Source organism: Protopterus annectens, chromosome 12.part0 (genome assembly GCF_019279795.1).
Source record: "Protopterus annectens isolate FY-2018-M chromosome 12.part0, PAN1.0, whole genome shotgun sequence".
In the NCBI taxonomy this organism is placed as follows: Eukaryota; Metazoa; Chordata; order Ceratodontiformes; family Protopteridae; genus Protopterus; species Protopterus annectens.
Window position 1 is genome coordinate 223,023,919 of NC_056746.1, and position 23,924 is coordinate 223,047,842.

The 23,924-nt window shown below is 38.3% G+C and overlaps 1 protein-coding gene across 9 annotated transcripts in view; it reads left to right on the forward strand.

The window, feature by feature from the left end:
• Nucleotides 1-23,924, forward strand: part of LOC122816469 (myosin phosphatase Rho interacting protein) — a 3,136,467-nt gene that overhangs the window by 1,963,154 nt on the left and 1,149,389 nt on the right. For all 9 annotated transcript variants that reach the window (XM_044089284.1, XM_044089283.1, XM_044089288.1 and 6 more), the window contains one exon: nucleotides 19,303-19,444. In XM_044089284.1, the coding sequence (XP_043945219.1) occupies nucleotides 19,303-19,444 (142 nt within the window). The remainder of the gene's footprint in view (nucleotides 1-19,302; nucleotides 19,445-23,924) is intronic.

Genomic DNA, 23,924 nt, shown 5'->3' on the forward strand with positions numbered 1-23,924 from the left:
AAATTTATGCTAAGTTTCGTAATCAAGATGTTTATAAAATTCTAATGCCAGCAAAGAAAAAAAATCTGTTTCATGGAATGGAAGCAAAATATCATTTGCGCAGGACTTACCCTCCCAAATAAAGAAGCAAAGACAATTATTTCTATTCTGTGCTTATTTAATAGCAAGTTCTAAATGAGGTATCCGAGTACATTAATTTCCCAACATAAGGATGTTAACCAAACGATCGAATCGGTCAAAGAAGCAAAAGCACTGTTTATAAAAATCTTCAATGAACTGCCAGATGTTATAACCTGAAAAAACCTCAACGGGAAGCATTCTCTAGAGGAGATTTAAAATGAATAAGATACAAAAGTACAGATGGGTCATAATGTTCCCGTAAATGCAAGAGGCACCTAAAAATGGGATGAACTGTGTGACATTAAATATTAAAAGGAAGCAATTGCCTATATGGACATTTTGGCAAGTAACACTCCAATCTCTTCCTTTTCCATTGAGCTGGACTATTCCAAGCTAAAGAGGACAAATACACGGGTAAGTAACCTGATGACAAAACAAAAAGTAATGTTTCTTGTTTCAACTGACTTTGGTTAGTGTCAGAAAGCAAAGTTTCCAAAATAATTAAATCCAGGAAATCGAATAGAATTATTGGAAGAGCAGTATTAAGTATGAAGTATGGCAAACGAGAAATTTCCCTTGTTTATGAAAGCATAACAGTTATGGACAAATAGCAGAGTTTTGACCCTGTACAAACTACTGCTTCAGACTGGAAAACGGTATAGGTGCTTTGATTTCTGTAAGGGAGCATGAACTTTGAAGGAACAAATTATTCATTTGGTAGAATCACTCAGATGATAAAAATATATATATAGTAAAATTTTTGGAAGGTAAAAATGTGTATTGCTGTAAGAGGTGCGAAGCTCCAAATTAATAAAGGAACTGTAATGCATAATATTTTGTCACATTAGAGAATAGCAAGGTAAGAGCTGAATCATTCAGGTTTTTCTTACAATTGGCAAAAGTATGCTTTTGCCAAATATCTGAGAAGCATTGACATGATACAAGTAATAGTCGTACAGAAAACAAAAGTTGTAGTTGAAATGCCAGTGTTTTTTGTCCAAGAAGCAAGTTATACAACTATGCCACAAGGGATTTTAAATATGGCTAAAGTAAATGCTCCATAACCCTTGTAACTCTAGTAAATTCTGTAGGAAGTAATTTACTGTAAATCAGTCATCGGGAAAAAATTGTTATGCTCCTGTTACTATTGCTATTACAAAAATACAAGATACACGTGAACTGCATTAAGTTATTACTGTTACAAATTCTGGCTTGTTCCACAACTAAAGTTTTAGTGACTATAAAATGTTGATTATACTATGTGTGTATTAGAAACTACTTGTAATATACTAATGGTTAAAAAAGGTAATCTGAAATGTTCTAGTTTTATATACTTGAGAGCTCCAGTAAATAAAGGAGCCAAATTGCAGCACGTAACCTTAAAAGAAGGGAAAACATGACAGGAGGTTACTTTTAATGGGGCAAACATGAGAATTCATTTATGAAGTAGTAGAGTAGTAATTACATCTAGTATATTCCTTATACTGGTTGATAGAAGTAATTCCAAACGATTGCAATCTATTTCTTGTGTGAGATTTAAATGTGAACAAGTAACCTTTCTTTGATATGCATCAAACCTTAAAGGCAGTACAGCTGTCTTGATAGGTTATATTTCTTGTTACAACACTGGAAAAAAAGTGATTTAATGCTTGCTTGTATATTGTTAAACCTATACAGATGCCTTTGTTTTATTATAAAATGCCTCTCGAAACAATTACTATTCTTTTGTTGCAGCTAAACACTGATTGTTATGGACAGTCTTCCTAGACACTGAGGGTATTCAAATGGTCCGTCATTGGTGAAACATGAAACAGTAAAGTAGTGAAATCTTGCAAAACATTTATGGTGTATGATTGGTCCAAGTAGCTTTCGGGAATCAGCATTGCTTATAAGAAGTATGGGTTGGCATCATCGTGACTACTGTTTCTTGGTGTGCTAAATCACATGAAAAATGCTAGTCAAGAAACAGTATATTGCAAACATTTAACTTGAAAAATGAAAAAATACAAAAGTATGAAAACAAGATAAATGGTTAAATAAGGTCATTCATAGTTAAGTACAGTTTAAAATGAAGGTTACATAATTTGGGCAATCCTTTTAAATATGGAGTTGTGGGCCAGGAAAGGTGAGCCAGGTATGATATGCCAATCTTAGTGTACCTTGTTATTGTTTTTTGTAATATAAAGGTTTTGGAAAAATTATTACATAGGGGTGTCATAAAATGTCAAATTCTAACTTGCAAAAAAAGAAACATAACTCTCGGTTATAAACTGTTAATGTCTTCCGGACATGGTAGTTTTATGGGTAGGCACAGAGATAGAGCTGGAAGAGTTAAGTGCTGCATGAATAGAGAAATACATGGTGACAGTATAAAGAAATATTCATATAAACACAAGAAGACAACAAAACAAATTAACATTAATGGAAAAAACAGCAAGAAAAAGGGATGTGGATAATTGATTCTTGGAATGTGAAAGAGATACAAGATAAAAAGAAAAGGAAATTATTTATGCACTTGGCTTTTAAATCAGACGCAAACATTATATTTATTCAAGAAACACACATATTAAAGGAAGAATGGGTGAAAGATGGAGAGAAAGCATGGATAAAAACAATTATAGTGTCAGGTAATGAACAGTAAGGGGGGGTTGCAATTTTAATTAAAAACTTGTGTAAAGAAACAGCTGTACATCATGACTCAGACATAACTGGAAGATGGTGCTGTTTTTCAGTTAAAAGCTCTAGTCTACAGATACCAGACCTCCCAACCGTCCCAAATTACTCTGTTTTTACCGAGTTTTGAGGTCTAAATGAAGGGGTGCCACGATTTCCGGGTGGCACCCCTTCATTTCCGATTGCTTTGCTGTTTTATTTTTATTTTTTAAATTTTTGCTCTGTTGGAGCTGATGTCATCATGTGCACGATGACGTCAACTCCGTCAGCAATACCAGCCAGTCGGAATTGAGCTCAAGGAGCTCACATCATCATTTCTGTCTGGCTGCGAGCAGGCAGGAGAGAAGAATTGCTAGACGGACGGAAATCCGCTGTAGCAGCTCGTTTTTGCTGGGACTTTGCTGCTAGAGGGACAGGGACTCCACTGCTGGGACTTTTGCTGCAAGAATTGCTAGACGGACTGCTGAGGGACTTCACTGCTGTAACTTTATGCTGTTGAGAGAATGGATGTTTGCTTTGCGGCTAGAGGGGTCCCGAGAGAATGGGATGTTTGCTTTGCTGCTAGAGGGGCTCCGTTTGCTTTTGGCTGCTGTTTGGACTTTGCTGGGAATTATTAGGTAAGAAAAGGAACAAAGGGTGTGTGTGTGTGTGTGTGTGTGTGTGTGTGTGTGAAAATGCTTGACGTAATGAGCTCTTGCTAGGAATAAAATAACTCTGCACATTCAGCAGAGGTTAAGGACGTTTTCTCAATGGCACAGACTCTCTACATTCTCTTTTAAATAAGGTGTAGAACAGTGTGAGAGTCTGTGTACAGCAGCTATCTGTAAAATGGCTATGCTGCATCTGTGGAAGAAGAAAAGAATATGTGCTTTACACTGTGACTAAAAAAGAAAATTACAAAAATACCAATCTGAAAAGTCTGCAGAGTTGCACAGTATAAAACTAGACATGTATCCAAGGGCTTCATTTACTCATATAACCAGCAGAGTCTTTTGAATTCCTGAAAGTTAAATGTTTATGAAATAATTATGTACAAAACAATGAAGATTTCTAGTATAATTCTAGGATGTGGAAATAACCGCATCACACAGCAGTAGCATTAAGGGGAAAAAAAACTAACATTGCATATTTCAGGTGGAGGTTCTCCCATTGTCATCAGGTATGTAGGTCTTAGTTAATGCTATCAGCAATTAAAAAAACAAGACATATGAAACCTAACAGCCTGGGGACATTTCCCTCGGACGTTTTTTGACAAATACCTTGCATTATTTTATCTCTTGGGACAAGTGCTCCTCATATTACTTGGCTCATTAATTAGAACAGATACAAAGGATACTAAGCATTCTTGCTGAGCAGTGGAAGTTGTTACTGGGACCTAGATCTGTAAACTGCATGCATTGCTGAAAAATGGCACCAAAGTAGGTATGTGCAACTGGAACTAAGCATCTGATAAGGTGAAGAGTTTTACAAAACATTATAAAACTAACCATGTTATTGAAAACATCACAGATACAGAATGCATATTTAGAATTAAACTGTATTTGCCAACATTTTGTTTAAATAACATGTCACATGCGACTTACTGACTGTCATGCCAATGAAGTCTGCTCTTGTTGACAGGAGAACTGTGTATAATTTTGGGCAGCATGGTATGGCACATACTCATTTTACTGTCTAGATGGTGGTCATACCTCTCAAATGGATCTCATTTTGAGCAACGTTCGTCATTTGGGGTCCTAAAAAGTTCATGTTCTTCAAAGTTACACATTGAAAGGGTCTGTCACACGTTCAGTGTTAGCAATATTTTAGCTGATATCAGTGGTAAATGGAACGGAATTATATTATTTCATTAAAAGACCTATTCTATAAGTTAAAATATCACATTATAGCCATCCTGAGAGTTTCTTAGTTGAAGTTGTTAGTAAGCGTTCCACATTTTTCCTATTTGTTCCACATTGTGAGAGAGTGTTTCTCATTTTGGAGATTCAAGGTTGAGAGCTATGGCCCCCAATGTAATACACCTGGTGGCTGGAGATATTTAGGCTCAAACCCTGTACCTTTGGTACAGGGTAAAAAGAGCCTAAAGTCTCTAGACACCACCATTTCTCAGCTTTGCCCAGATTTTTTGTGCAAAAAGTTGAGAGCTATGGTGACAACAGAATTTGTATTCCCCCCCATTATTGGCTTTGTTGTTTGTCCAGGTTTTATGATGAGTGAGAAGTCAGTTTTATGTACTATTCCCCCTTTATTGGCTTTGTTTGTCCATGTTTTTTGTGCTAAGAGGTTGAGAGCTATGGTGAGAAGTGAGAACTGAATTCACTAAATGATACCATTAAGTTTCATATTCCTCTTGTTTAAACTGCTGATTTAGCATAGTGCTATGTTGCACTGACTGTAGTCTATAGTGTTCTGGGTTCAAGATTTGCCACTGCCAGTAACATGCATGGTGGTAACATTTTATTCTAGCAACTTTCCAAAATTATACAAGCAATGTTTAAAATGTGTCCCTGGTTTTTGACCTTTTGCCCGCCACCCAAAAAAAAAAAAATTGAAATTGAAAGTAAGTGTGAGAAAAGCTGTGCAAGATGCCTGTGGCTTACACTACTGTCATTCTGTTTATAGTTTCGGTGTGGAAGTAGATTTTTATGATGGAAATGTTCTGAATTGGGCAGTTTTGCAGTTATTGGTTCTTGCATTTTCTTTCATTGCCTAATGCCTACAGTACAGCCTACTGGAAAAATGTGCATTCAAACAAATTTAAAAAGTGCTCTGTCTGACAAGTGTGCTGTATTATACAAAGAATATAACTTAAAGTCAAGAAGTTGTATCAAAGAAAAGAACACATGTATGTTTCTTATTTTGTGTGCAAGGGGCCAATGATTTGAAAACAGTCCAAAGGTAATCTTTATCCATCACTGGCCAGATGCATTTTCTTTGGATGTGGTGCAGGTTTCAATGCTGTTTCAGTGAATGTGAGTTTCAAGGGCAGAGACGTTTTAATGCCATGTCTATTTTCATTGTGAGACAGTATTGCTTTGTGTATCAGATATCTGTTGGTGTTTATGCATTGATGTTCTGCAAAATGTAAAAATAAAATCCAAATAATCATTGTAGAAGTAAAGCAGTATGCACACATTAGTGTTTATGGTAAATGCGGCAAAATAGCCAGGTAATGGGACATTGGAATGGCTGCAGGGGGACTCTGATGCCATATTTTGGTAGTCTATTCTTCAGTTTGTGTTCAAAAGTTAGTATCCCATAATTCCACTGGTGTTGGTGGGGTTACATAATTATGTATGCAAATTAGATGTTAATCAGCATACAGATTTGTACCTATTTTTCATGGCTCTTGTCCAGATTTTTGATGTTTCCAGGTTGAGAGGTATGACAGAAACCACTTCTTTCCTTGAGCCTGTATAGTCCATGTGCGAAACAACATTTTATCATGGAAATATTTAACATCCTAACTCAATTTCCATATTACTACTATATAGTAGGAGGTGACTGGAATGCAGTAATCGACCTTGTGACAGACGGAACAAGCCAAGTCTATATAGCGATAATCTAAAAACAGATTTTAACTTATTTGGCCCACATTGCTACCAGAGCAAAAACCCATGTACATTAAAATTCACATACTACTTCCAGTGTTATAAATCATGGTCTAGATTAGACTTCTTTCTGATATCGGAAATATTCCTAAAGGCGGAAATAAACTTTTTTACAGAACCTAGTGTTTTTTTTTTTTTTTCAGACCACTCAAAGATTGCAATTAAAATAAGGTGGCCTAGTGAACTAAACCTGAAATCAAGGGGTATAAACTGGTCCCTAAATCCAAACTTACTACAGAAAAAGGTTATAATACAGGAAATTAACAACATATTAGATGAACTCGATCATGACTTAACATGGACAGTTATTCCCTATGATATTCAATGGGCCGCAAGTAAAGCAAGGATTAAGGAAATTTTGATTTAAAAAACATCATACTGTGAAAAAATATATAAAGAGAAAGAGACAAAACTAAAAGAAAAAAAATCAAAATACAAGAATCCATCAAAAAAAAAACCAAACTCAGTACTGGAAGAACAGATGAACAACTTACAAAAAGAATTGTATATAATGCATACAGAACAGTTCTCTTTCACAGAAATGAAAACCTTAGCAAGGTACTTAGAACGGGCAAGATTACTGACGAGGATAATAAATGTTAAGAATAGTGCCCCTACGATAACAGAAATTGAATACCAAGGGAACACATATAATACTAATGAAGAAATTATCAAAACTTTTGAAGATTTATATACTAAACTATATGGCCCACAAAAAATAAAAACTACAGAATTAGAGAGAGAGTTTTCTTAAGAATCTAAACTTCCCAAAGATAAATCAAACGCAGAAGGCTCTACTTAAGGCATCTTTTTATGCAACAAGAAGTCTTCTCCGTAATAAATAGTCTGAAAACAAATAAAGCTCCTGGACCTGATGGCTATACTGCTGAGTTTTATAAATCCTGTGGACAAAACATTTCTAAACCTTTACTGAAAATATATAGCTATATAAGAGAATATGGCATTGCAGATCTATATTTAAATAATTCAAAGACAATCTTCTAGTGACCTTACTTTGTATCTTATACTTTTGCAGCTATTCTACATATAAAATAGTTTATCTAGTCCCTAAACAACCTGTGTTTACCAAAATGCTACCTCTGTATAGCATAATACTCTTAGTCCTCTCAACAGCTGCCCATTTAGCAGCTCATCATTCTCGTATAACCATACCCCTAGCCTGCCACAAACTTACATGCATCTTCTACTTTTACAACCAAACCACTCATTTAGAAATGTCATCAGCTGTCTACAAGATCACTTTCTTTGATCACCTGACTCACAAAATTCCCACTCTTAAAAAAGCTCCAAAAACATCTCTTTCAGGTATCACAGATACATGTCCGAACTAATTCAAACACTGACAAACACTGCAACTAAACTTTTAATAAGTGGAGATGCACATCCAAATCCAGGTCCTAGCTACACCCTGTTAACGTACCCTCAAGTGCAAAGTATACTTAACCTGCCTCGAAAAGGGTCTGAATTGTTACTTCTAAATCTAAATCTTAGAAGTGCTCCCCATATGTAACTATTTTAACAGAGACTTGACTGAAACCACACATTTCAGGTAATTAAATCAACCCTCCAGGCTATAACATAGAGCAGATAGAAAGGAGAAAAGAGGTGGAAGAGTATCAATACTATTCAAGAATAACTTTGTATTGCAACCACTAAGTTTTAGTATACCAAATTTAAAAAATTCTGAGATACTGCTGACCAGATTACATGTCGACCCTAACAAGTATATAACCATTATAGCCATTTATATTCCACCAGGCAGTAATGTTTCTACAATAGAGCACATCCTTCAATACATTTCAAATGCCATTACCCAGGAAACTATCATCATGGGGGATTTTAATACTGATTGGATGGCCTGCAACTCACAATACCCCAGCAATCATATCAACCTCTATAGCTTCACACAAATTATCCAAAGTACTACCAGAATCAATAAAAAAAAAATCAAATAGACAGTCTGTCATAGACTGGACACTGACTAATAAATCTTCCCATTATCAAAACGTTGGCTGTTTGCCCAATAGTCTTCGTGACCACATGCCAACTTATCTCCTCAGACAGCATACCATTTATCGACAAATCCATAATAAGAAAATTTTCAATCCTCAAAATATAAAAAATGTAACTGGACTTCTCTTAAGACCTTGCCCCTAGATGCCTCAGTAGAATATTTTAACAATATTTTCCTCAACATTCTTAACAGAATGGCACCTCCCACAACAGTCCAAGCTAAGGTACGTTTTATCCCAAGGCTAACTAATGAAACAAGAAAACTACCTAAGCTAAGAGACGAGACTTGGCAGTTATGGCATACTAACAAAACACAATCTAATCACGCAGCATATTAAATTAGGAATAAGGTCAAACACCAAATCAAACTAGACAAAAAAAATTACTGCACTATTATACAATGGAAACCTAAGAGAAATCCACAAAAAGTTTGGAGCTTAATCAAAAAAAATCCTTCCCCCTGGATGAGCCTCAACCCCTTTACCAAACAGCTCAGGTGCCATTGCAGAACAATTTAATAAATATTTCACTCAAAGTATTCTATCGCTAACAAAAATAATCACCGTTCTCTATCATCAAGACCTAACCCAGCCAATAATAATGATACTTTATCATTCCATCCCATCTCCACAAGCTCTACTGAAAAAGTAAGAAAACTCAAACCTACCACAATTGCTGCTGATACCTTACAAGCGGAATTTCTAAAATTAGCAGCTGAAGCCATTTCCTACTATGTATCCATACTTATTAATTGGTCCATTGCTGAAAAACATGTCCCACCAATTTGGAAAATCTCATATATATAATTCCCCTACATAAAGGTGGAAATTCAGCTGAACTCAGGAATTATAGACCCATTGGCATTCTTTCCCTTCTATTTAAACTTCTAGAAAGGTGCATACATTCACAATTTCTGCAGTATCTCTCAACCAGTAACCTGCTGGCCAAATCACAGCATGGTTTCAGACTCCATCATAGTACCACAGCTGCCCTCCTCAGCTTTACCAACAACATAAATCAATTCAGAATGAAGGTAAAATAGCTTCATCTGTCTTTCTAGATATGTCTAAGGCCTTTGATACAGTTTCTCACCACAAGCTGCTGACTGTTCTCACCAGACTAAATCTCAGCTCCTCTGCTCTCACATGGTTCTGAAGTTACCTAACAAGGCCGTCAGCAAACAGTAAAGTGGCTAGAAATCGCTCCCCCTTACTCACAGTCACATTAGGAGTCCCACAAGATTCCATTCTTGGTCCTCTTTTTAGTATTTTTACTAATGACTTCAGCACTGCCACCCCCCTGGCCTCCATAATCCAATATGCAGACGACTCTACACTTAATATGTGCTGCGTCTATCATACAACAGCTTCAAGACATAGCACAGAAGTCCTTCACTGAAATTGAATCATGGCTAACTAACTCCCAACTCATACTTAATCCCAACAAAACCAAACTCATTGTCTTTCAAACCACCAGACTCTCGAATCCCACACCCACCTTGTTCATTACTGCTAGCAGTAATGCAAAAATTACTCCTGAACCACAAACAAAACTGATAGGTGTCATAATTGATAAGCCGAGATTCAGTTTACACACATCGTAAATTAAGAAGATACATAAAAAATGGGAACACTATACAGAAAAAAAAAGTTTCTAATGAATAGTTCTAGGATAGCTATTGCCAGATTCCACCTCCTGTCAACACTTTTCTATGCCTTACCCATACTTATCAATCTTAAAAAGACAGACTTAGATAAACTAGAAACATGCTATAGCAAGATAGCAACATTTGCCACAGACTCTACACATAGGACTCATATTGCCTCACTTTAAAAAAAACTCTCCTGGGTTGAACTACCACAACTTTCAGCTTATAGTCCATTAGCCATGCCTCATAAACTACTTCATCAGCCTGAGAAAATTCCAGCTTTCCTAAATGTACTACAACTCTATCCCAACAAATGTATGCTTTGCTCAACAAATAAGTCATTGTTACAAGTTACCAAAGGTACAAATACTGCAGGAGATTCTGTATTCTTACCACATAGCAAAAACCTGGAACACTTCCTCACTCCACTATTAACACCACTCAGTTTAAAAAATTACTCAAAAGTTATTTATCCGACACATGGATTTGCTCATGTAACAATCCAGGCTAACTTAGATCAACTACTACCATTTCTCCCACTACTCATAACAATTCCACAGTAACTTTTTTTTCTCCATCTAAATATTTTTCTTCCCCTACCTATCTATTGCTGTTAACTAACAGCAACTGTCACCTTCAAATAAAAGGTATATTTTCTCCCTTTCCTGCAGCATTTCTCATTCTGACCTCCTCCTCCTTAACTCTTCTTTTCTCTTCTTTACTACTGCTGAATAGTAAGTGATTATATAATAACATGGCTATTCTAATTCTGTCTTATTCCTAACTGTAAACACTTTATATTCTAGTACCTACTGTAAACCATATGTTACAACAGGTACCACGTGGCTTGTCTTTCACTATTCTTCAGACGTTCTTTAGATATCTGTATTGTTGCTAGATCAGGCAAACTCTGTCATTTTCTGTTTTTAATATTTATTGTATTGTATTTAAATTACAATGTCTATGTCTTTACCATTGCTGAAAAATTAATTTCTATGTCTAAGTTTATGTATTATTACTGTGTTGGACCTTTTCTCCCCAGGCCTCTGCTGAAAATGGGTTTCTGCCTAGTCAGACTTTCCCGGTAAACTAATGTAAAATAAATAAATAAATAATCTTCATACCTAAAGGAAAATCTGATAATAAACACCCAGGAAACTACAGACCAATTTCTCTCATAAATCTAGACATCAAAATTCTATCTGCATTGCTTGCAAACAGACTGAAAAAAGTATTTCCAAACATATTACCTGGACATTTGGGATTCATGAAGACGTGTTAACACATTAATCTTAGATACAGTGATCTGGCTGTCTAAGCAAAATAAAAACCCTAGCTATGCCCTATTTTGATATACCACAGGAATTTACAAATATAATAAAAATTTTATATGAAAGCACTTGCACAATTCTATACATTAATAAAACAAATTCAAATCTAATAAAAAAATTCTAACTGGGACCAGACAAGGATACCCGCTGTCTCCGTATCTTTTTAACTTTTATATAGAACCTCTACTTTTACTCATAACCCAAAAAAAAGTACCATCATATTCCAGAAAATTTTAATGATAAAATTGCATTCAGCCTTTGCTGATGATTTAAACATAGATTTTCACTCCCTAACACTGACTTGAGCAAACTCCTAGACTCAATTAACAGCTTCTCAGGGGTTTCAAACTGTGAAATTAATTCCACAAAATCCCTAATTTTCCCTCTCAATCCATTAGTTCGCACTGAATCATATTTTCATGATTCAGAAATAAAATGAAAATACTCCCTAAAATACTTAGGGATATCCTTTGAACATAACCCAAAACTATTCATGCAGAATAACGTACTAAAGATAGGGGCCAACATTGAACAGGAATATCCAGAGATGGGGAAAAATGAAGCTATCATTTATTTCAAAAGCATCATTTATAAAAATAAATATTCTCCCAAGGTTATTATTTCAACTTAATGCAACAAATGTAACAATTCAGAAAACTTCTTTAAGAAACTAAATGTAGTTTTAGCTAAGGTCATTTGGTACCCTAAATCTGTCAGAATCGGCTATCAGAAGTTAATATATTCCAAGGAAAAGTGAGGATTGGGACTACCAGACTTATGATATAATATTTTCAAACAGGGTCATTCAGGTTGCTGAATATAATCCCAAGGGTAAAGCATGGTATCCACTATGGATTAAATTATGGTATGACATCAAAAACAATCCCTTCCATTTATAAATTGGGAAAATCTAAAGGATAGCAGATTTCATATCTCATTAAAACATAGAATAATTAGATTTCAAAAAATTATGGATGGAAGCACTAAACTTAACAAATAGTTATATTCTTTTACAACCAGTACATCTGAATCCAAACTTCCGATTAAATAATGAGGTGATAAATTTGGACAATTATCCACTCATTAAGAAATGCAGTGTTTCGGGAATTTACAGACATAGGAAAAAATATTTAGAGGACACAAGCAATGTCCTTAACCTTCTGAAAAGATACATCATAATGCTAAGGCAAATTAGAGAACTGTGCACTTCAATAATAGGAGATTTTGAAGTAAATGATCAAGACATAAATATGTGCAATACATTATGGAACTTATTAACTTTAAGGAAAAAACTGCTGTCTAATACATTCAGGCTAATAGTATTCCTTAGATATCAAAGATCTATTTTGTATTCAAAATACTGCGTCAAGCTCCAAGAATTTACTGAAGAGCAAAAATTAAAATCTATCAAATCAACATTAAAACTAATCCCTTTTAAGAAACTTATGTATACTCAACTAATGATCACTAACAATGCTTACTTTACCCCAGAAATACTCAACAATTTTAACTCGGAAGTTTCACCAAACTGTCAGTGCTGCTACTCACAAATGCCAGCCCTATTCCTTATCTTCTGGAGCTGTAAATGTACTTCTAAATTGTAGTACTTACTGAGAGTCAGACTACAGAAGATGGATATCAAAGATCCACATTGTCAAGCACATTTGCATATCACTGTCAAAAATTAACCAAACTTAGTCTGCATGCTCTAATTACCTTCTTCTCTTTAGTAAAACTGGTGAGATCGAAGCAAATTGTCATGGGAAAGTTTCAGAAGTATGGCAATCAAGTATATATCCGCAAATAAACTGATAACGAATAACCAAGAGTTTCTGTTTTCTCAAATACTGCAGTCCCCCCCCCGGATCATATCTTAAAAGAATAGATAGACAAGAAAAGACAAATTGGTGTGAATGTTAACTGAAAAGGGCATATTCTTTTGTGAGTGTGTGTCTAATCTAAACCGTGTATGTAGCAGTTATAAATAGTATGCAAACTGTGATTCAAATATTAATCAGAAGTTGACATTTATGTAGCACTTGAACATATTGCATATAGAGTGTTATCTGTTTTGTATATTTTATTGTAACCCTGAAAATTCTCTTGCAATAAGATGTACCTAAATATGACTGTAACTCTTCTACAGTGTAACTAAATTGTAGTTTGTAAAATGACTGGAGTTGAAATATGCAAACAAAACAAGAGAGGAAGAAAAATAAAAATATTTGAAAAAAAAATCAACATCTGTTTTGGATATTATAAGCAAAGAAGTCGATAAAACTTAAGATCTGAAGTAGTTTACTTCATTTGGTGTTCAACCTGTGGGAATACGGATCCGTATTGGATTCGAACTGGCAAATATTACTAGCGTCAGCTCCGAGCTCCAGACTCCTCCCTTACCCATAATACACTTCCACTGCCTTCCATCTCCAGATCTCGTTTGCCGCAATTTGCTTATACATCGTGTCTTTAGAGCTCCAGCTAGTAGTGGGATATTTCACTACTGTAAGTTTAAAACTTTCATTCTTTTTCGTTGATCTAGGTTAGTTTAGGTTCCCCTTCTCCCCTCCCATCGCTTTGGCATCGAGTGTTAGTTTGATTAGGTAAATAGAGTAGTTTGTTCTGTGGTGCCCCTCCCCCCTCAGTGTTGTTTATAGACTAGCGTGGTGAGTGGGTGGGTGTGTGTGTGTGTGTGTGTGTGTGTGTGTGTGTGTGTGTGTGTGTGTGTGTGTTGGAGTTTAGAACGTTTTTTTGCCTGTCTTTTTTAAGGCTTTCTTCCTTTCTCTCAGGATGGCTGAAAAGCTAGTCTTTAAGCGCTGCATAGTGTGTGGCCATAAGCTTTCCCCAGCGGATGGCCACACTCTGTGTGCTGTGCTTAGGTGTGGCCCACCTTAGTGTGGATTGCTCCATTTGTGCGGGGTGCAACCCCCGAGCTTTAAAGGATAGGAAGGCCAATTTGGCCCTAGAAGGTCTTCCTCCTTCCTCGTCTTCGGCTTCAGTCACAGCAGCTGCTGTGACTGCCTCTCCCTCTTCTCTTCCTTTGGCCTCTCCTCCCTCCCAGGCTGGGACTCAAACTCCTGCATCTAAGCCTGTGATAGAGCAGAGGAGAGGTAGAGAAAGGGAGAGAGAGTCGAAGACGAAGGAAAAGAGGAAGTGATCCCCGGACCTTGCTTCTCCAAGCAAGTCAGCAGGGATCCATGACTCCCCTCTGCTCCAGTCTCTGAGGTCCTCCCTGGAGCCGGAGGAGCCACGTCCAGTTCCCCGACCCGCCATGTCAGAGTCCGTGTCACGGTCAAACCCGCTGCTTATCGGATATGGATCTGGATAAGATGATGAGGCGCTTTATCCATACACAGATCCTCTGGAGGGGGGAGCTTGCTTCCTTTTTTTCAACCCATTTCTCCTTCCCCGATCTGACCTTTGGCTTTGGAGTGTTTGGATCCAAGGTTGGCCTTGGTCAGGGGGTCAGTGCCGACGGTACTTGTTTCCTCAACTCCGACAGCTGCCTGGAGTATCTCAGATCCGACCAGTTTGGATCTGAGCCACTCTCGGAGCTGAAGCTTTGGTGTCAGATCCGAGGGACTGGAACCTTTTCTATCAGCTCCGAAGTTGTTGGGCCAGGTCCCCTCCCCCGGAGCTCTGTCCACTTCGGGACCAACTCCGATTCTCGTGTCGGACCCAGGGAAACTGGCCTCCTTATTAGCTTCCCAGGATGTCCACTATCCTTCGGCATTTGATGTGGTAGAAAGGGTCCTCTCCATTTGATCGAGACCCCTGACCACCCCCTCGACTCCTGCCAGACCCCCTCGGCTCTGTCTACGGTCCCCGTTATCTTACCAGAGGGACAGTCTGTGCTCCAAGAGCCCCAGACGGTTCCCCCTGAGGAGCAGATGGCTTGCAAGCACTCCCCTGAGAGCCTCACTGGAGATGTGCCTCGCAAGCATACGTGCAAGAGGAGGCACTTGGACTCCCTCGAGTCCCTCACCGAGGACACAGATTTAGATGATGGTGAGGGTTCCCCAAGATCACCTCATGAAGATGTCTCCTTTGGAGACATGATGGAGATCCTGTGCCAGCGGGAAGGTTGGTCTGCCCCCAAGCCCTCTTCTGATGAGTCTGTGTTCCTGGGGGCTTTTGGCACGGGCCCGTCTACTTCCTGGGTGTCCCCTCTCATGGATTCTTTAGTGGATTTGATCACCTCGCAGGCATGGAAGGAACCAGACACCATGGAGCCTATCCCCAAGCGACCCGATAAAATTTTAAGCCCTCCCCCCATTGACAGGCCATCCTGGAATAAGGGCTCCCCTGTGGACGCCATGGTGGTAGCAGCAGCCACTAAGAAGAAACCTGCTCAGGCGAGTTCGTCGGTCCACCCTCCTGACCAGGAGTCATGGATGATGGACTGCCTAGGGAAGCGGCTGTGTTCTTTAGCTACCTTTTCGATCAGGGCGCTGAATTACTTGGCCCATGTCACTAGACTTCAACATGACCTAGTAAAGGAGTTGGAGGAGTCTCCACCCAATCCATGTCAAAGGAGGACAAGGCTTTGTTCTCTGCGAAAATGGCCACCCTAAAAGTGGTATCAAATGCACCCATGTGACTCATCTCCCATGAAACGGAAGGAGCGGCTAGGGCGGCTGGGTCTGGCGTGTCCATGATGTGTAACACCTGGCTCAGGTTGTGTCTGTTTTCCAAACCATTTAAGGCGTCTTTTGCCAGTGCCCCTTATAATGGCTCTACACTTTTCAGTAAGATCGTCAAGGAGACAGTAGTCCAGAGTGAGAAGGATGGGAAGACACTGTCTGCCATCGGAATTTGCTTCTCTAACCCTCAAAGGTCTTTTTCTCGGAACCAGAGAGGGCAAAAGAAGATGTGGTTCCAGAAGTCTCAGTATTTCCGGGACACTCAGGGCTGTTCTTCCCCTAGAGGCATAAGGGGGATAGAATGGGTGCCAGCCCAGAGGCAGAGGGGGTCTGTGGAACTTCGGGTCTCGAGAACTGTACTCGGACAGACCCAGGCTGCAACCCTGAGGGCTTGCCCGGCTGCTCTACTGTGGAGGCAGTCAGGGGACGATTGTCCTTGCACCCAGTGGCATGGGAGTTCATAACAATGGACTGCTGGGTACTTCAAATCATATCCAGAGGATATTCTATCCCCTTAGTGAGTTACCCCATACCTCCCAGACACCTCCCAGATGATCCACCCACGCAAAGGGAGGCAGCAGCACAGGAAATTTCCAAGCTGCTAGTAAAACGAGCCATCAAAACCGTCTCCCCAGATCAGTCTGGATCGGGCTTCTACTCCAGGTTCTTTTTGGTGCCAAGAAAAACGGGAGACATAAGGCCCATTCTGGATCTCTCTACCCTGAACCTGTCTGTTGCCAAAGACAAGTTCCATATGGTCACTCTACAGTCCATCATGCCATACCTGCAAGAGAGCGACTGGATGTGCTTGTTAGACCTCCAGGATGCTTACTGTCACATAAAAATGCACAGAAGCTCAAGGAGGTTCCTGCGCTTCTGGCTAGGAGCCAATCATTATGAAGTTTAGATCCTTTCACGGCTCCTATTTCTGCTATTCTTGATTTTCTAGCTGATATTTTCCAGCACAGAGCTAGTTCTTCTACTGTCAAAGTTCAGTTGACTGCCATTTCCCATTTTCATGTGGGTGAGAATTCTACATCTTTAGCATCTTCCAGACTGTGTAAAGCTTTTATCAAAGGCACTTTTTTGCTACGCTCTCTGGTCAAAGATCCTATTCCCCCATGGGACCTTACTATGGTTCTCCAAGCTCTGGTCACTCCACCTTTCGAGCCTGCCGCAACTGCAGATCTAAAATATTTGTCGTGGAAAACAGCCTTTCTGATAGCTATCACCTCTGCTAGAAGGGTTTCAGAATTACAGGCCTTGTCCATCAAACGTCCGTACATGATTTTTCATAAAGACAGAGTTTCCCTTCAGACCAATCCATCTTTTCTTCCTAAGGTGGCTTCACCAGTCAATATCAATCAGACTATAATTTTGCCTGTGTTCTTTCCCAGTTTTACAAACAAAATGGAATACAAACTGCACATGTTGGATGTTCATAAACAGTTACGATTCTATTTACACAGGACAAAAAATTTCCATAAATCTGATCAATTGTTAAGTTTCCACAAAAAGGGTTTACACAAGGAAACAATCTCCAAGGTCACTATAGCTAGATGTATTTCGTCATGTATCCTGCAGGTCTACAAGACAGAGGCATGTCTCCTTCAGGTCAGGTTAAAGCTCATTCCACCAGGTCCATGGCTACGTCTGTGGCTTTCTGGTCTAGCGTGTCTTTGGATGAATTGCTCTGCAGCTGCTTGGTCCTCATCTCATACATTTCTTACTCATAAATTGGATTTGATTTCAAGGAGAGCATTTTTTGGTTCCGCGGTGCTCTGGAATATCCTTCCATGAGGACCAACCAGGAGTTTTAGTAGCTGGGGACTCTGTCCCACAGGTTGAAGACCAAATGAAGTAAATTACTTCAAATAAAGAAGTTATGTACTCACCATAATGTTCCATCTGAGTAGTCGTACTTCATTTATCTTCAACCATCCATCCCTCCTTCCCCCGTACCTTGGCGCATGATCAGCCTACGGGCTGCAATATAGGTCACAAGTATATTATCAGGTCGGGTTCTAAGTATAAGTTCAGCAAAGTCGATCTGGGGATGGAAGGCAGTGGAGGTGTATTATGGGTAAGGGGAGGAGTCTGCAGCTGATGCTAGTAATATTTGCCTGCTCGGATCCGATACGGATCCGTATTCCCACAGGTTGAAGACAAATGAAGTACAACAACTCAGATGGAACATTATGATGAGTACATAATTTGTTTTTTTTGAGGAATTGCGTAAAATGGTATGGTGTAGACAACAAACTGTAAGTCTAAATATTTTGTTAATCTTGTCTCAGTATGAATGCTATTTTAATATTAAAGCATGTTACAGTTTGGTGGCAGGCAAACATTCAGTCAAGAATGTTTGTTGCATGTTTTTTTTTTCTAGACATTTCATTTTCTAAATGAGCTGCATGTTCTTGAACCCAAGTAAAATTTAAAAAGAATGTGTGCCACTGTTTGCTGTTAACAAACTTTGTTGTGTATACTTCATTTCTGTATATAAATCTGCTTGATTAGCATTCAAATCACAAGTATTAACATATTCAGAATGTACTATTGCTTGCATGATGTGCAAAGTATGGGACAGGGACATATGCTTTGTTCCGCCAGGTTTTGTGCCTGTCCATAAGACAGCCTTCTTGGAGAAGAGTCATGCACACACTCGCAGGAGATGGTGTAGCAGGCATGTATGTCATCTTTCAGGGAAGGGGTTACACCCAGAAAAATAGAAGCATCCCAGATGATGGCTCCATCATAAATGGCTTTCTCTTTAGGAAATTAATGGGCATGATCTTGGGAGGCTAGATAGCAGATATTTGGAATAGAAAAAGTGCACATAAAAATGATGTTGTATGGAACATAGTGTGTATTTCACCTCCTGAAAGAAAATAGAAAACAGATTTTATGCCATTGTTAATCTGATGTAGTTCACAAGGAATACAATGGGCAAGACTGTGACTACATTTAAACCATTACAAACCAAAACCAAAAAAAAAAATTCTCCAACTACTTCTGGTTTTGTTGTTGGCTCTTCAGTTTTACTAATCCAAGCAAAAGAAAAAAGAAAAAGTTAACCTTTGTGATTTGAAATGGTCTCAGAAATTACCTGTTTCTTTGCTCTGTTATTTTCATACTGTAAGATAAGCTTCTGAATTGGGTCATGCACAAAGTGGACATACCTTAAGTGCAGTTTTTAGTGGTAGGCTTCATTATTCATTCTGTCTTTTCTTTTCTGTTAGGAGATCCCAGGTGATTGAAAAGTTTGAAGCACTGGACATTGAACAAGCAGAACAAATGGAAACAAGCTGCTCAGCAGATGTCTGCCAAACACACGAGACACGACAAGGGAGGAGTGAAAAACGTGTCTTTCCTAAGAACCGAGTAAGATGATTTTTTTTTTAAGTGCAGAAAGTTTTGCATGTACTTCTATGTTCTGTATTTAGTCTTGGGCTAGGTGGTCATATCTCCTTTGATCTGTACCCAAGCTATTTTGCTTGCATATATTAGTATTATTGTGGTAGGGTTCCATGATACTTCACACTTAAAAATACCAGTGGCATTGTAGCATTGTCCTCTGATTGTATTAGTTTGCATGTGTCCTTATGTCTTCCATTTGGTCTGAGCACATTAGTGCTTTTTAGCTGGTACTACAGCACTATGAACATCATCATGGGTGGCACAGTGGTCCAGCGGTTAACGTTGTTGCCTCACAGCAAGAGGTTCTCCGGTTTGATTCTCGGCTGGGGTGCCTTCTGTGTGGAGTTTGCATGTTCTCCCTGTGTTCACGTGGGTTTCCTCCGGGTACTCCGGTTTCCTCCCACATTCCAAAGACATGCATCTGGAGCATTTCTCCCCGGGCCTCCGCTGAAAACAGGCTCTGTGGAACCTAGTCGGACATTCCCGGTCAACAAATGTTAAATAAAAAAAAATAAATAAAAAATAAATCATTTTTGCAGTGTCTGTTATTTTTTCATTCTCCTGAATGAATTATATTTTATCATTATCTGAGAAGTTGCACCCTTTTGCTGACATCAGAATATGGCCACATTTTTCAATTCATGCTGCATTTGGCAGTAAACAGTTGGGCATTAATGTGAAATATGATACACTTTGCACAGTGAACTCCTTACAATACAAATTGGATTGCATACATTAAAATGGTATGACCTTACTATGATATTGGAATGTGTAGCAAAAGTATTTTAGTCTGCAGTAAAAATAATAATAGTAAAAAAAGGCGCATATTAAAAAATATATCTTAACAATACTGGGTGCTGTTATTGTTTCTCTTTATACCAGGCTAAGATCATATTTGGCAGTTCTAGAATTAATTTAGAGGACATTCAGTTGATTGTAAACTGTTTAAAAATCTGTTTCTTGACGTCATCTTCCTCTGGTTCACTTCTTCCTTGCACCACCTACACGTGTCTTAATTTCATCCTTTCATGCATTCATTCAGTCTTTTGTAATGCTCTCTTTATCTTTTCCACGGTTGGAGGAAAGCCAGAATGTATTCTGGTACTTAGTGTAAGGCAGAGAACCAGTTCTGGATAGGATTCAGTCCCATCACAAGAAACCCAGGTACGCACCACATGCATGCATGCCTACATGCATTTTAAAGTCTTGTAGCTATACTGATCAGTGTGTCTTTAGGATGCTTGAGGAAACCAGTGACCTTATGAATGCAAACACCATACAGAAGGTACTCTATCCAAGAAGCAGCCTGGAAAAATATGTAGTACTAGGGTGGCCGCCCTTGTGAGCCATTTAAGCCTAGTCAGTTTCCCTTTTTTGTGCTTGAAATAACCCATCCCATTTGGTCATAGATTGTCCTTGCCTATCCTGTGGTCGATAATTATATACATATGACCCATAATGAGAATAACTGGGATCATACCATAGATAAATTTAAGGGAAACCCATGCATGGTTATGCATGATTAAGATCCAAGTCAGTGGATTTTTTTAAACCCCTTTATTGAATTATCACTTGTGACATAGGCAAATTTACATTAATGTAAAAGCAATCAAACTGTATTAACAAGTTCACGTTTGTAAACATTATACTTCACATATATTGCTATATCATGTAACCTAAGCAACATTACATACATTATTCAATTCCTGCCCTTTTTTTAAACAAAAAACATCTGTATTAAACCATCACTTATGACATAGGCAGTCATACATTTATATAAATGAAAACAACCACACTGACACAATCCTAGTTGCAAACATTTTACATCACAAACCGTAGTGACACACTCCCAGTTGCAAACATTATACATCACTTATAATCTACCCAATCATTTTCAGTCAGACATTGCATAGCTCATTTAGGTCCTGCCTTCTTTCAAACCTATTCCTTGCCTGTATGTATTGTTCCCCAATTCACAGTTTTCTTGTGTAGTTTGCTACTACCCTTTTCTAAAGATCTCAATTCCAGTTGTTTTATCTCTGTTACTGTATTCACTACTTAACTGAGAGTTTACTGTACTTTTTTGGTAACCACCATGACACAGCAAGGCTTTATAATGTGTAGGCAATTCCAGTCTTGTATCATAGCTCAGAAAAATCATCTCCCTCGTCACACCAATCTGCCCACCCAGCATATCTCTGACAGAGCATCCCACAGGGAATCCTTAAAGTCCACCAACTCACCGGCCTCCCAGAAAATATGTTCCTAGTTACCTCTTTCTTCCCCCGTCATACCTCCAACATTTGCTGTCTTCATGAAGAAAAATTCTCTGGAGTCTACTTGAGGTATAGAAATATCTGTGTAAATATTTCCAAGCAAAAAGCCTAAATCTTCTAGATTTTGTTGCATACTTAAAAGACATACATATCCTCCCATTGTTTCTTTGTGAACTGCTTATCCAGTCTCTTCACAATCCTTACTAACCTCCTCTGATTGATTCTTATCGTTGTCATGCAATTATTTATATGCTATACTAATTATTCATTTTCTAATGGCAACATCTATTCTAGATTCTACTAAAAACTCTACCAGTGCTGGTCTTTCATTTAGGACCTCCTATTTCTCCTTGTCTATGCTGTGATAGTAATCCTTAGTAGGGAAGGCAATCTCTATCCTGCAGTCCAAATAAATTCTTAGCATCTTCCCATTCTGTCGTCTTTCCCTCTCTAGTTATTTGCACCCAATACCTTTATCAGTTTTCTGCAATAAATTCCAACCCACTCTTGCCTGCATCCATAATGCCAGTCATCCCTATCTGCAGAATCTCCTTTCTCCATTCCTGTGTTGGCTTAGTTCTTAGGATACTATCTGCTACTTTATAGATGTAATATTCTGTATGATTATTATTAGGCCGGCATCCAAAATCCCAGTCTCTCCTTGTTTCTTGAGCTTTTTCCCGTTTCATCATCATCCCTTTCCACTTTGGATTATAGTTTTCTACTTGTACTATGTTTAGGAGCCTTAACCGTGTAGTTCTGAAATGCAGTTGGGTCTGTATTATAAAGTCAAGCAACCAAAATGTCAACTTACCTTTTTTGATCGACACCTAAATGTCGAAGCTGTACTTCATTGAAACTCCAAATCATCGATTTCTTTCCAACAGAAAGAAATCGGTAGGCCAACAACAGACACCACATTAAAATAAAGACTATTAAGTGGGGGGTTGTGCCCCCGACACCCCCTAACTAAAATTACTAACTCTGAGATAGCACTACAGTCGGGAAAAGGGAAGATGTAACAGAACAGCCAACCGATTTCTTTCCCTTGGAAAGAAGTAGATGATTTAGTCATTCGATAAAGTGCATCTATGACATTTAGGTGTTGATGAAACATAAGTCAACATTTTGGTTGTTCGACTTTGTAATATAGACCCTTCAAATCAGGTAATCCAAATCTGCCCTGTTCTATTGGAAGAAACAGCTTATTCCACTTGACTCTTGCAGTCTTCCCCTCCTAGATAAAGTCCTTCTGCTCTTTATTAATTGCTATCCACAACTTCTCTGGTTGATAAAAATATGCCTGACCTGTGTATTAGACTAATGGGATTAAAAATAATTTTAACTGCTTGTATTTTACTGTCCATATAACAAAGCTTCCATTTTCTCAGTTTTTGTATTGTCTTTTGTTTAATATCTTCCCACATATCCTTAGCTGCCGCACCAGAATCATATATAATCTATACTCCTAAATACTTAATTTTATCATGCCCCCATTAATATGGATATTGCTGAACCAATTCATATGTGGTACATAATTTACCAGTATTGCCTTGGTTTTATTTTCATTAAGTTTGTATCCCAAAAAGATTTGAAACTGTCTTAAAAATGTTCCACAACACTGTAATGTCTCTTTCTGGTTTTGTCACATATAAAATATCATCTGCAAATAGAGCCAGCTTTTCTTGACTACCATACCATAATTTCTGAGTCCCTTATTTTCTTTGTCAATGGTTCTAAATATAATGCAAATAAAGGAGAAAGAGGGCACCAATGCCTGGTTCCTCTGCAGAAGTCGAAATTATCGGAGAGGACCCCAACCACTTTAATTTTCCCCTGTGATCCCTCGTATATCGTCCTAATCAACCTTATATTTTTTTTCAGGAAATGCAAATGCTTCCATTGTCCTGCTCATAAAGTCCCAGCTTACTGTGTCAAATGCTTTCTCATCATCAAGACCCATCAACATCAATGGTATTTTCCTACATTCTGCTTCCCCTGGATCATCAGTGTTCAGTTCATGTTTTCAAATGTTTGCCTCCTCTCCACAAAACAACTTTGATCCATATCTATCAATTTTGTCATTCTTTTAGCCATTATAGACCTGAACACTTTATAATCATGGTTTAGTATTGAAATGGGCTTGTATGAAGCTGGATCTAATGGAT